Source organism: Hirundo rustica, chromosome 19 (assembly GCF_015227805.2).
Source record: "Hirundo rustica isolate bHirRus1 chromosome 19, bHirRus1.pri.v3, whole genome shotgun sequence".
Lineage (NCBI taxonomy): Eukaryota > Metazoa > Chordata > Aves > Passeriformes > Hirundinidae > Hirundo > Hirundo rustica.
Window position 1 is genome coordinate 4,959,495 of NC_053468.1, and position 12,274 is coordinate 4,971,768.

The 12,274-nt window shown below is 47.8% G+C and overlaps 1 protein-coding gene across 7 annotated transcripts in view; it reads left to right on the forward strand.

The window, feature by feature from the left end:
- Positions 1 to 12,274, forward strand: part of MYO1C (myosin IC) — a 49,689-nt gene that overhangs the window by 32,339 nt on the left and 5,076 nt on the right. For 5 of the 7 annotated variants that reach the window (XM_058423034.1, XM_058423033.1, XM_058423032.1 and 2 more), the window contains 22 exons: positions 2,496 to 2,694; positions 3,523 to 3,603; positions 4,277 to 4,456; positions 4,650 to 4,748; positions 4,967 to 5,080; positions 5,537 to 5,608; positions 5,831 to 5,954; positions 6,149 to 6,227; positions 6,790 to 6,895; positions 7,215 to 7,295; positions 7,655 to 7,746; positions 8,240 to 8,334; positions 8,462 to 8,508; positions 8,726 to 8,806; positions 8,964 to 9,069; positions 9,544 to 9,661; positions 9,870 to 9,983; positions 10,149 to 10,225; positions 10,333 to 10,401; positions 10,616 to 10,700; positions 10,887 to 11,046; positions 12,186 to 12,269. In XM_058423034.1, coding sequence (XP_058279017.1) covers positions 2,496 to 2,694; positions 3,523 to 3,603; positions 4,277 to 4,456; positions 4,650 to 4,748; positions 4,967 to 5,080; positions 5,537 to 5,608; positions 5,831 to 5,954; positions 6,149 to 6,227; positions 6,790 to 6,895; positions 7,215 to 7,295; positions 7,655 to 7,746; positions 8,240 to 8,334; positions 8,462 to 8,508; positions 8,726 to 8,806; positions 8,964 to 9,069; positions 9,544 to 9,661; positions 9,870 to 9,983; positions 10,149 to 10,225; positions 10,333 to 10,401; positions 10,616 to 10,700; positions 10,887 to 11,046; positions 12,186 to 12,269 — 2,263 coding nt within the window. Of the gene's footprint in view, positions 1 to 2,495; positions 2,695 to 3,522; positions 3,604 to 4,276; positions 4,457 to 4,649; positions 4,749 to 4,966; positions 5,081 to 5,536; positions 5,609 to 5,830; positions 5,955 to 6,144; positions 6,228 to 6,789; positions 6,896 to 7,214; positions 7,296 to 7,654; positions 7,747 to 8,239; positions 8,335 to 8,461; positions 8,509 to 8,725; positions 8,807 to 8,963; positions 9,070 to 9,543; positions 9,662 to 9,869; positions 9,984 to 10,148; positions 10,226 to 10,332; positions 10,402 to 10,615; positions 10,701 to 10,886; positions 11,047 to 12,185; positions 12,270 to 12,274 lie in introns of all 7 variants that reach the window. The other 2 variants (XM_040082550.2, XM_040082548.2) reach the window with 1 other exon arrangement.

Here is a 12,274-nt window from a genome sequence, read left to right on the forward strand (position 1 = left end):
TCTGGTGCGTGTGGGTTTCTTTCCTACCTCTGCTGTTACTGCCTGACCAATATTTATCTGGTATTTCCCTTGTTGCTAAGATACCATCAGCCTGTTGGAACAAGGAATGTATTTATTTACATGGTCTGGCTTGGTGAGCATTCCCAATTTCCCATTTGAAAAAAAAAAGAAAAAAAGTTTGAGGTTTAAAGTTATTTTTGAAAGGGTTTGAATTTTTTTTTTTTTTTTTCACGGAAAGAAAAAATGACCGAGAGCTGAGGCCACATGGCTTCAAAATGGATTTTTTTTCAGGACTAAAGGCCAAATTCTGAGCACCTCCAGGAGGATTTTTTATGTTGTGTTCTGTTTTGTTGTTGTTTTGTTTTTTTTTTTTTTTTAAGAGATCTTGGAAGAGAAAATGATCTTATTTTGAGCAAACTATTTGGGTTGTTTCTTATTGCTGGCACATAGCCCAGGAGAGTAAACAAACCAGAATGTGCTGCAAGCACAGAGAGGGGGAGAAACACCAGAAGCACCATTACTTGGGAAAGTCTCAGCGCTTGAAGTTGGATTTGTTAGGGCAGAAATGTGATTTTTTACTGTGTGAATCCAGATGGGGAATGGTGAAACCTGAAAAACTCTGCGTTCAAACCTGCTCACTTCACTTTGCCTGTGGTCAGGGGAGGGCTTCTGTGCCCAAAATGTGAATTTTGGGACTCTCTGGGAAATCCTTGGGGCTGTGGCTGTGTTTTCAGTTGTGCAGTAGGTGCAGGATGATGACAATGCTCATGGATAGCACCAAGCACTGAGCAGATGTGCTTTAATTCCGCTTAAATCACAGTGTAGCTGATTATTTCTTAGGCTTGCTTTCTCCTTTTAACAAGTCCCTTCAGAAGCTGTAAAATGTGCAGCTCCTAAGTGAACTCTGGAGAACTCTGATCCTGGAAACTGCTGCTCCCACTGGGAAAACAGAATTTTCTGTTAACTTTTTTTGCTGTTCCGTTGCATTATTTGATTATTTTATTACATTATTTGATTATATATGCATTTAAAAATCCTCTGAGGAGCATCAAAATGCTCCATCTGCAGTGCAGTGCTCTGGGCTTCTTCTTTTCCGGTAACTCAGGTGTCTTTTTTCCTCTTTCTCCTTTTCTGAACTGGCTCTAGAAAGCCCAAACCCTTCAAGATCTCCGTTCCAGTGTCAGATATTTGAGTGTAGGCCTGAGCACTGGGTTTTCTGGGAAGTGCATCACACTCAGAGGAGGAAAGTTATCCTTGTGGGCTCGGATCACAGCATATTCCCAGAGATCTGTCACATCCTGTCCTGCTTCTGGCCTGCAAATGGGACCATAAACATCTTTATTTACAGTGATGCCGTCTGTGCCTGGCTGGAGCTCTCGGGGCCATAAACCACCCCATAAAGGCACAGGGGGGGGACCAGAGGCACTTCTTCAAATCCAAATTAAACTTCCATTTGTTCAGCTGTGTTCCAAAAGGCTCCAGAGGCAGAATCTGGATGGGAAGAGAGGGCCATGATGTGTTTTGTGTTTCGTGGGGTGAGTTGTGTTGCCAGGGGAGCTCATTGGTGTTGCCTTAGCACCAAGTATTAATAGACTCGAGGAGGCCACGGCTGTTATTTATTTTGGTGTGATTACTTCTAATTAATAGCACAGCAGGAGAGTTTAAAAAAAGAAAGAAAGAAAAAAAAAATTTAAAAAGCCAAGCTATTAAAATGGTGTATGAAGACAGGATCTCTGCTTGATCACCACCTGTGAGAGCTGCAAATGCTGTTAGGGAGGTTGTCTGATGAGGGTTGTCCTTCTCCTGTCCCCCTGGGCAGTTGTCACCGTTGTCTCTCATCCCCTGCCGCTCTCTGGTGCTGCAGGAGCGTGTGTGGCTCTGGGTGTGAGATCCTGTCTGCTCAGGGCACAGAAATGAAAGAAAAAGCAGCAGAGGAGGAAGCAGAAGGGCAGGGCCAGGCTCTGTGCAGCCGGGGGAAGTGCCTGGGGCAGAGGGGACCTGCAGGATGCTCCTTCATCCGTGCTGGCTTTTCCAGCTCTTCCCAACATCCAGGAGAAGCTCTGGAGCCACCCAGACAGCAAAATTCTCTTGTGACCTTCTGAATGTGTCATCACTTAGAAGATAAGCAAGGAAAAAAAAATATCCCAGTGGAGAACAGTGTTTCCTGAGTGTAAAGCTTTTCTGTCCCACAGGACCAGAGTTGAGAGATCATTTATATTTAGAAAAGCCAGTTGATCTGCACAATTTAGTCGACTTCTACCTTTTTTTTGGGTCAGGAAAAGAAAAAAAAAAAGTCAAAAGAAGAGCCCCAAAGAATCTGACAGCTGTTGTCAGGACCCTGCAGAAGCTGGGCTGGGTGGCTGAGGTGTGACCAGCGGTGTCGGTGCTGCGCTGGCTGTGTGATCTCACCCATCCCGCGGCCTGGGGCTGGTTTGGGGGATGTCTCTGCCGGGATTTCACAGGCAAACCCCCTGATCCCGACTGTCCCCTCCCAGCTACGCCATCGCGGACAATTCCTACCGCTCGCTGCGCACCGAGAGGAAGGATCAGTGCATCCTCATCTCGGGCGAGAGCGGCGCCGGCAAAACCGAGGCCACCAAGAAGATCCTGCAGTACTACGCTGTCACCTGCCCCGCCAGCCAGCAGGTCGAGACCGTCAAGGACCGGCTGCTGCAGTCCAACCCCGTCCTGGAGGTAAATCCCGGCCCTGGGAACGCTCCCGTTTCCAGCTGAGGCTGGGGACGCGGCGCGTCCTGGGAACGCCGCGTGTGCGCATCACCGGGAATCCGGAGCGGTGCCGGCCCTTCCGGCCCTCCACGAGCAGCTGTGGCGTGGATGGGCTCTGGCGAAAGAGGGGATTTGGTGTGGGAAGAGCTCTGGCTCGGGAGGGACTCTGCAAAGGGGCACGTCCCAGGGGCAGCTCAGAAAGGCTGGGTTCGTTTTTTGGTGCTGTGGTGTCCTCTAGTGTCCAGCGCTGGCTGTGTGCAGTGTCCTGGGATATCCCTGGGCCCTGAATCCCTGTGTCCCTGAATCCCTGTACCCCTGAATCCCTGTAACCCTGTATTCCTGTGCCCTGGATCCTGGATCCTCTATCCCTGGTATCCTCTATCCCTGGATCCTCTATCCCTGGATCCCAGGAAGGGTGAGCTCCAGCAGCAGGAGAGCTCCCCCCAACCCGAGTGGCAGCGAGCTGTGCCAAAGGGCTGTGGTGGCACAGGAAGCCTGGACGAGGTTGTCAGGAATGCAATGTGTTGTCAGCAGTGCGCTGGCGTTAAAATCAGCGTGCAGGGGGATGGAAGTGTTTTCTCAGGGGATGTTCCGTCTGCGCTGCCTGCACCAGAGTCAGGCAGCAGTCTCTTTCCTTCTGGGTTTCCAGGAAGGAAAATCCTAGGCTGTAAATAAATAACTGGCAGCTTCACCCAAGTGTTTATAAAGAGGCTGACTTTATTTATTTATTTATTTATTTATTCATTCATTCATTCATTCATTCATTTTTTTTTCCCCTGATTGTTTTCATTTCAGGCCTTTGGAAATGCAAAAACGCTTCGGAATGACAACTCCAGTCGGTTTGGGAAGTACATGGATGTGCAGTTTGATTACAGGGTGAGCTGCAGCCTGGTTTATATTTCAGGGCTGGTCCCAGTTGTAGGAGTTCTCTGTGCTCTTGTGTGTGCAGCGAGTGCTTTGCATTTCCTTGGTGACAGCATCAGCAGAGCCCGTGGTGGCAAAGTTTGGGTCCAGAGGGTTTTGTGGCATCGCTCTCCTTTCATTCCTCCCTTATTTCTCTGTACAAGGAGACCGTGAGATCAAACCCTTTTATTTCCAGGGTATTTTATTTTTAGCTCTGTGTGCCAGTGGATTCTCCCCAGGTAAATCCACATAAAGCAGCTGAGAGAGCTGAAGGTAATCCCTGTCCTGTGTGACTTTGCACAGAGTTTGTGTCCACTCTGATCCCAACTGCCCCAGCAAGGTGGGCACAGTGCAGGGGCTGAGGAGCTCAGCTTTGCCATCCTCCAGGCCTTTAGGTCTCCTTTAATCCCTCCACACTCAGTTCTGGTGCTTTCCCTTTGTGGCGAATTCCTTGAAGGAATTTTAGCACTCAAATCACCGCTGCGTTGGAGCTGAAATAGAGCTTGTGGCACTGAATACCACATCATTTTCTGTGGGTTTTTTTTTTTGTTTTTGCCTCATATTTTGTCTTTGAAGAGACGGTCAAGAAGCAGAAACCTTTTCCTCTGTGTTGATGAACTCGTTCCACGTGTCTGGTTTGGTTTAGGGGGCTCCTGTCGGGGGCCACATCTTGAACTACCTCCTGGAGAAATCCCGAGTTGTGCACCAGAACCACGGCGAGAGGAACTTCCACATCTTCTACCAGCTGCTGGAAGGAGGGGAGGAGGACCTGCTCCGGAGGCTGGGCCTTGAGAAGAACCCACAGCAGTATCACTACCTAGTAAAGGTGAACATTAACTATAATTCTCAAAATAATATATTACAGGAGCAGGGGATCTCCCACTGACTTTGTAATTTTCTTCCCTCGCTTCAGAAATAACTCTGAGGTGGCTGCAATAAAAAGAAACACAATGCATTGAGCGTGGGTAATGTATCTTTGATGATTATTCACTTATTTATTTCAAACTGTGTCTTTTTAGGGTCACTGTGCAAGGGTCAGTTCCATAAATGACAAAAATGAGTGGAAGATCATGAGGAGAGCCCTGTCTGTTATCGGCTTCAACGACAGTGAGGTGGAGGTGAGAATGTTTAGCAGCACAGATTTTCCTACTTTTAAGGGTTTTCTCTGTTTGATTTGGGATTTCTGACTGAAATCAGTGAATCAGTTCAGAGTGAATTTATTCCCTACAAAAATCCTGGAAAAGATACAAAACGTTCTCCTAAAACACGAATTAACACGAAAACCTCACAGTGTCCATTCCGTCATCCTGATCTCTGCCTGTTGCTTCCATGCCAGGATTTGCTGAGCATTGTGGGCAGTGTCCTGCACCTGGGGAATGTCCAGTTTGCTGCTGATGAGCAGGGGAATGCTCAGGTCACCACAGAGAATCAGATTAAATACCTGGCCAGGGTGAGTATCACCAGTGAGGGAGGTCTCACAGGAAAGGTGAATTGTAGAGGATTCCTTGCTTTGAGCTCGGTATCATCGTATAATTTTAGACTGTGATTTAGAAGTTCTCATGAATTTCACTTTTGTTTGACCTAAATAAAATGCAAAACATTATCATCAAACCCATTTAATGGACAACTTCTCTGTTTACCACCTGACCTTGAGGTTTGCACGTTTGGACAGTGAGGTAGGGAGTCTGGAAAAGAGTTTTAAGGGAAGAACTCCTTTTGTGACTTTGCTTGGTCACTTCCTTCCAGCCACTTCATTTGTTAGCTCATGTCCCTGCCAGAAAGGAGGGATTGATGCTGCAGAGTCGTCCAGTGTGGGTGGGAAACGAAGGGTGGGTTTTTCTGGGCTGGGATTTTGGGGAAATGGAACGCACAGCTCCATAAATGAATTGAAATATCCTGTGTGCAGCTGCTGGCAGTGGATGGCTCTGTTCTTCGGGATGCACTGATCCACAAGAAGATCATAGCAAAAGGGGAGGAGGTAAGAGCAGGCCCTGGGGCTTTGGGGGACAAACGGCTTGAAATGAATCAGCTCTGCCAGCAGCTCCCTCGCCACCTCTCCCAGGAGGCTGGCACTGCGCTGGTGACGGCTCAGCCACCAGCAGGATGCTTTTGAGTGGTTCTTCAGTGATGATGAGGCAGGAAAAGGGGATCCCTTGGTCTGGGGGGCTGCTGAGTGGCTTTTGTCTGCTCCTGCCTGCAGCTGGTGAGTCCCCTGAACCTGGAGCAGGCAGCCTACGCCAGGGACGCCCTCGCCAAGGCCGTCTACGGCCGCACCTTCTCCTGGCTGGTCAACAAGGTCAACAAATCCCTGGCTTACAAGGCAAGTGAACCTTCTGTTTGTTGATACTCAGCCAAACCTGAAAGCAGTTCCCAAATCTTGCAGCTCCAAAGGAAGTTCCATGCTTTCAGTCATTTCTAAATGAATTTGTTTCCCAAAAAGCGCGGTAAACGCTGAGATTAAACGATGGATCGTCCCTGAGTAAATACCCACATTTGTTTTCTGCTCTGTTGCAGGAAGAGAAGTTTCCTGGCTGGAGAAGTACAACAGTTCTAGGATTGCTGGACATCTATGGGTTTGAGGTTTTCCAGCACAACAGGTTTGTTTTGATAAATTCTGAATTGCATTATTCAGTTTTCTCTCCCTTGTGAAACAAGGCTCTATTCCATTTCTTGGTAAAAGAGGTGGCATTTAAATGTCAGGACATCAGGTGAAAAGCTGATCATCACAGGACTTCTAACACTTAGGAGATCCAGCTAATAATTAGCATTTGTGCTAATTACAGTGATTAGTGGTCCTGTATTTTAACTATTTTAAATAAACTGTTGGGTTTTGGGTGTATTCATGGCTTACCTTGAGCTCTCCAGCCCAGGGGTGGCTGTTGTGGCATCTTCCCGTGCTGGGGATAAACCAGGGGATGGGATGGCAGAGTCTGGAACCTCCCTGGCAGGTAGCACTGAACCAAGACTCTCAAATTTGCAGTGTTATTGGCCCTTCATTCAAAGTAATCCCTAAATAATAAACGTACTAAATGCGTGCTGTCAATAAATAAACACTTGACAAGAATATATTTCTCTAGATTTACTCTATCCCTGCTGCTCCTGCTGTTTGTACCTCCTTCTGTACAAACAGCGATTCTTTTTTCTGATTTTTCTTTGCAGCTTTGAGCAGTTTTGCATTAATTATTGCAATGAGAAGTTGCAGCAGCTCTTCATCGAGCTCACCCTGAAGTCAGAGCAGGAGGAGTACGAGTCCGAGGGCATCGCGGTAAGAGCCCAAATCCTCCCTAACAGAGGGAAAAGGAGCTGCTGCCATCATCTCCAATAAAGGAATTCAAGAATTTTCCTTTTCCCCTTCTTTCTGAAACCCTGGTAACTGTGTGAGACAGCTGGAAGTGAGTAATGCCACCCCAGGCTTTTACTCTGATTTTAGTAAAAGCGGTGTTAGGAAAACAAATGTGATGAGCGAGAAAGCTTTGACAGAAAGATTGTTTAAGTCAGCTGCTCTCTGAAATCTTCTGAAATTTACATGTTTCTTTTCCAGTCTAGAGCTGTTTTCACCTAAGTGTGATTTCATGTCTTTGCAGTGGGAACCAGTGCAGTATTTCAATAACAAAATAATTTGTGATTTGGTGGAAGAGAAATTCAAAGGCATCATTTCTATTTTGGTGAGTTGAAAACACATCTTTTTGAATGAAAAATTTCAGGCAGTGTAGTGGAAAACAAGGGGGAAAACATGGGAAAAGATCAGTTTATGTTGGAAGTGTTTGAGTAGGTGGGAAGAGCAATAATACACTGAATAGTGACACCATTAAATGTCATTGCATCACCTCCTCTGCTCTGGGGAGAGCAGCTCCCAGTCCAGGCAGTCTGGAAGGAGGGAAATATTTTCCTTTTTTAGCTCGAGAATTCTTCATTTATTGAGCTAAAAGTCGGTTATCTGTGGAAAGGCCAAAGGGGCAGAGCTTCAGTGAGGCAGAAAGTCAGTATTTCCAGCCAGAAATCCCTGGAATTTGTGTGTTTGTAGGATGAGGAGTGTCTCAGACCTGGGGATGCCACAGACACGACGTTCTTGGAGAAACTGGAGGAGACTGTGAAGAACCACCCTCATTTTCTCACGTGAGTGTTCCCTCAGCTGAGGCATTCAGCGTGTGAATAACATCCTCACCTCCCACATAAACCATGATCATTTTCTTCTACAAAGAGATTTGATGGATATTTAAGATAATACAAAATAGGTTGTCAACACTAAGTGCCTGACTGAGCTTCAGAATGCACTGGGGGCAACAAAACTGTTGTGAAACTCTCACCTTCCAGAATATTCACTGCAGTTTTGGGGCTCCAAACGTCTGTTTATTCTGAATGCTCAGTTTAGGATGTCTACATCTTTTGTGCACACAGAACCACTCTGTGAGGAACGCTGAAATTCCCCTTTAATTAAAACATAAATACATTTAATGACACTTTATTGATAACTTTATTTACCCGAAAATCACCAAGTCCAGTTCACATTCCTTTGCACAGTCCCGCTCCAGGACTGAACGTCCTGGTGCTTTTTGAAGTGAATCCTGCAGGGTTTTGTTCCTCCTGAAGCTTTTTGCTCCCTCCCCAGGCACAAACTCGCTGACCAAAAGACGCGCAAGTCCCTGGGGCGGGAGGAGTTCCGGCTCTCGCACTACGCTGGGGATGTCACCTACAGTGTCGCAGGTACCACAGAAAAAGCAAAAATCCGGGCCTGAAATACATCCCCACATCATCGGAGATTCATTTCAAATCTCAAATCTCTGCCTTGAAGTCCCAGTGGACCAGCCTGAGGGGTTTGTTTCTCTTCCAGGTTTTCTAGATAAGAACAACGACCTTCTCTTCCGGAACCTGAAGGAGGTGAGTGTGCAGACAGGAGGTTTCCAGGGCAGAAGGAGGAGTTGGGTTTGAAATGAGGGAAAGGATTCTTCTGGACTCCACCTGGAGGCTGTGTGTCCACAGGGCTGAAAAGACTGATTGAGATCCCAGTGTTCACTTTGTTATTTTAAATAGTTTTGTCCTCGGGTTTCTCTGGCAGTTCTCTGTGTTTCATCTCTGAAAACTTCTCTCTCTGCAGACCATGTGCAACTCAGAGAACCCCATCATAAACCAGTGCTTTGATAGGACAGAGCTGACAGACAAAAAGAGACCTGAAACGGTGAGAACCAAGAGCCGCAGGGGGCTGTGGCTGTTCCCTTTTTAAAACATGGACTCTCTGCCATCATCTGAATGCAAACCCCTCACATGGCATTCTGCTGGTTTGTAGCCAGCTCCAAGTCATCCCTTCACGTGGAGTTTTCTGGTTTTTCTCCTAGGCAGCAACTCAGTTCAAAAACAGCCTCTCCAAACTCATGGAAATCCTGATGTCCAAAGAACCCTCCTACATTCGCTGCATGAAACCCAACGATGCCAAACAGGCTGGTAGGGCCCTGGGGACAGAGGCAGGGCACTGCATCGCAGTCAGGGGGGCACAGACAGGAGCCAAAGGAAGCCCTACACAATTTGGGGTTCCTTTTGGGGCTGTGCCTGAGGTTCTGTAGGGAGGGGGTGGCAGTGCCAGCAGCCAGGAATTGCAGTGGGAGCTCTTGGGCAGAGGTGGTTAAAGAATTACTGACCTGTGTAAATTCATTATAATGACCTTATTCTCCCTCAGTTTTGGTTCCTCTGTGCGTAAAACGTCCCAAAGGAAAACTTCATTTTGGAGCTAAATATAAATTATTAGAAAGGGCTGGGAGCGGGGGAAGGCAGGAGACACAAAACCGTGTGGGACTCGTGCCTGAGGCTTCGCTGGAGGTTAAAGATAATTGTGTGAGATACAAGAGCTGAACATTCCCCTTCCCCAGAGCAAGGGGCAGCTGTGCACTGATTGTTTCTCCATTTCCATGCCCTGCCCAGACCGATTTGACGAAGTCCTGATCCGACACCAGGTGAAATACCTGGGGCTGATGGAGAACCTGCGGGTGCGCAGAGCCGGCTTCGCCTACCGCAGAAAATACGAGGTTTTCCTGCAGAGGTGAAGCTACTTTGGAATTCTTTCCTCTGCTGCTCCCTCTCCCTGAGCTTCATCCCGTTGATGCTGAGGCTGGGAGCTGTTTGAACAGCACGGGGGCAGCTTTACCTCCTAGAGGGGTGGGAAGCTTGGGCTCTCTCCCTTCCCGTGATTCCTCTCCCTCCTTGCATTGCGCTTCTCTCCCTGAGATTTCCTCTGGTGCCAATTCCAGGTACAAATCCCTGTGTCCAGAGACGTGGCCCACGTGGGATGGGCGGCCCCACGATGGCGTGGCCGTGCTCGTGAAGCATCTTGGCTACAAACCAGAAGAATACAAAATGGGACGGTCAGTTCTGTGTTCTCCGTTTGAGGTTATGAATCACTGCACGGCCCCGTTGTCCCTTTGAAATAAAGCTTCTCCAGATAATGGGGGAGGGAAAGATTGCAGAGCCCAAAGGGGATGCCAAAAGCTCCAGCATGTTGAAATGTAATTCTGCCTTTCTATTTCCAGAACAAAGATTTTTATCCGCTTTCCCAAAACCTTGTTTGCGACAGAAGATGCTCTGGAAGTGAGGAAGCAGAGTCTGGGTGAGGCACTCGCACTTGCAGTGGATTTTTGTTTAAAAAGTCGAGTCTTTTTCTTCCAAAATGTGCTTGGTCACAGTTGCGAATTGCTGCTTTTCTTGCAATTCCAGCCACAAAAATGCAGGCGACGTGGAGAGGTTTCTACCGCAGGAAGAAATTCCTGACCATGAAACGCTCAGGTAGGAGAGGCACAGAAAGGGAGAGATGTTCCCATCCTTTCACTGCCATTTATCCCATCTGTCACATTATTAAAACTCATATTCTTGCCCCTGTGCCCTAAAGCTGGTTGTTTCCAGAATGGCTTTTCCTGAGCATTTTTGGTGCTGGTTTTGTGTGGAGTCAGTTTGGGGAGGAAGGAGCCCCCTTAATGCAAAATCTTTGTGTTGTTTTTAGCCATCACCATCCAGTCCTGGTGGAGGGGAACCCTGGGACGCCGAAAAGCTGCCAAGAGGAAATGGGCAGTGGAGACAATCAGGAGGTGTGTGAAGAGCGGCCCAAGCCCTCAAACATCACATTCCTTATCGATGTTAAACTTTTTCATCGCTGCAGAGTTTTTTTTTAAATAAACTACAACTATTAAATAAGGCCCAGGAAATAGAATCTTTAAATGCCACTAATTTTGATGACTTTTAAACTTTTCTAACAATATTTTCCACACCCACAGGTTCATTAAAGGCTTCATTTACCGGAACCACCCGCGGTGCCCAGAGAACGAGTATTTCCTGGATTACATCCGATTCTCCTTCCTGATGAACCTCAAGAGGAACTTACCAAAAAATGTCTTGGACAAATCGTGGCCAACTCCTCCCCCTTCACTCTGTGAGGTGGGAATGAGCTCTGGGAAGTGGGAGGGGAATCCAGGCCTAGAGGATTGCAGCTTCTTGGAGCCTGGTGCTGTTGCAACACCATTTTCTCCTGGGTTTCTCATCCATTTCTGAAACTCCCTTCAATTTTTTTCTTAACAAATTCAGTTCCCTCTGTTGCTGTTATTGTTCTGCATCTGCTTGAATTGGTTTATCTGCTCAAAACAAAATACTGCAGAAAATCCCAGTTACCTTATCCAAAGAACTGTTTGGATGGAAGGTACAGCTGGAAGGAAGAGCAGAGTAGAGAGGAGGGATCCTGGGGCTTATTCCCCATTCTAAAGCAGCTGGAGGAGTCCCAGGGCAAACCCTCAGAGAGAAAGGCAAAAAATCAACTACTTTTTATTCAATTCTTGGTCAGGAAACAGCTTTTTAACCCAGCAGTGCATTTTCTGCAGTTGCTGGTGCTGTTGGGTTTGTCCCTGGTTCTGGGCTGTTGGGTTTTTTTGTCCCTGTTGGGTTTGTCCCTCTCAAGTTTCCCCTTTGGGTTTATCAGTGGTTCTGAGCTGTTGGGTTTTTGTCTCTGTGGGTTTGTCCCTGGCTCTGGGCTGTTTGTTGGGTTTTGTCCCTGGCTCTGGGCTGTTGGGATTTTGTCTCTGTGGGTTTGTCTCTGGCTCTGAGCTGTTGGGTTTGTCCCTGTGGGTTTGTCCCTGGCTCTGGGCTGTTGGGGTTTGTCCCTGAGGGTTTTGTCCCTGGCTCTGGGCTGTTGGGTTTATCCCTGTGGATTTATCCCTGGCTCTGAGCTGTTGGTTTTTGTCCCTGTGGGTTTGTCCCTGGCTCTGGGCTGTTGGGTTTTGTCCCTGGGGGTTTGTCCCTGGCTCTGGGCTGTTGGGGTTTGTCCCTGTGTGTTTGTCCCTGGCTCTGGGCTGTTGGGTTTTTGTCCCTGTGGATTTATCCCTGGCTCTGAGGTGTTGGTTTTTGTCCCTGTGGGTTTGTCCCTGGCTCTGAGCTGTTGGGGTTTGTCCCTGGGGGTTTGTCCCTGGCTCTGGGCTGTTGGGGTTTGTCCCTGTGGGTTTGTCCCTGGCTCTGAGCTGTTGGGGTTTGTCCCTGGGGTTTGTCCCCAGCTCTAACCCGTCCCCTCTCCCGTGGGCTCCCCGCAGGCGTCGCAGCTCCTGCGCAGGCTCTGCATGCAGAACATGGTCTGGACGTACTGCAAGAGGATCAGCCCCGAGTGGAAGCAGCAGGTACG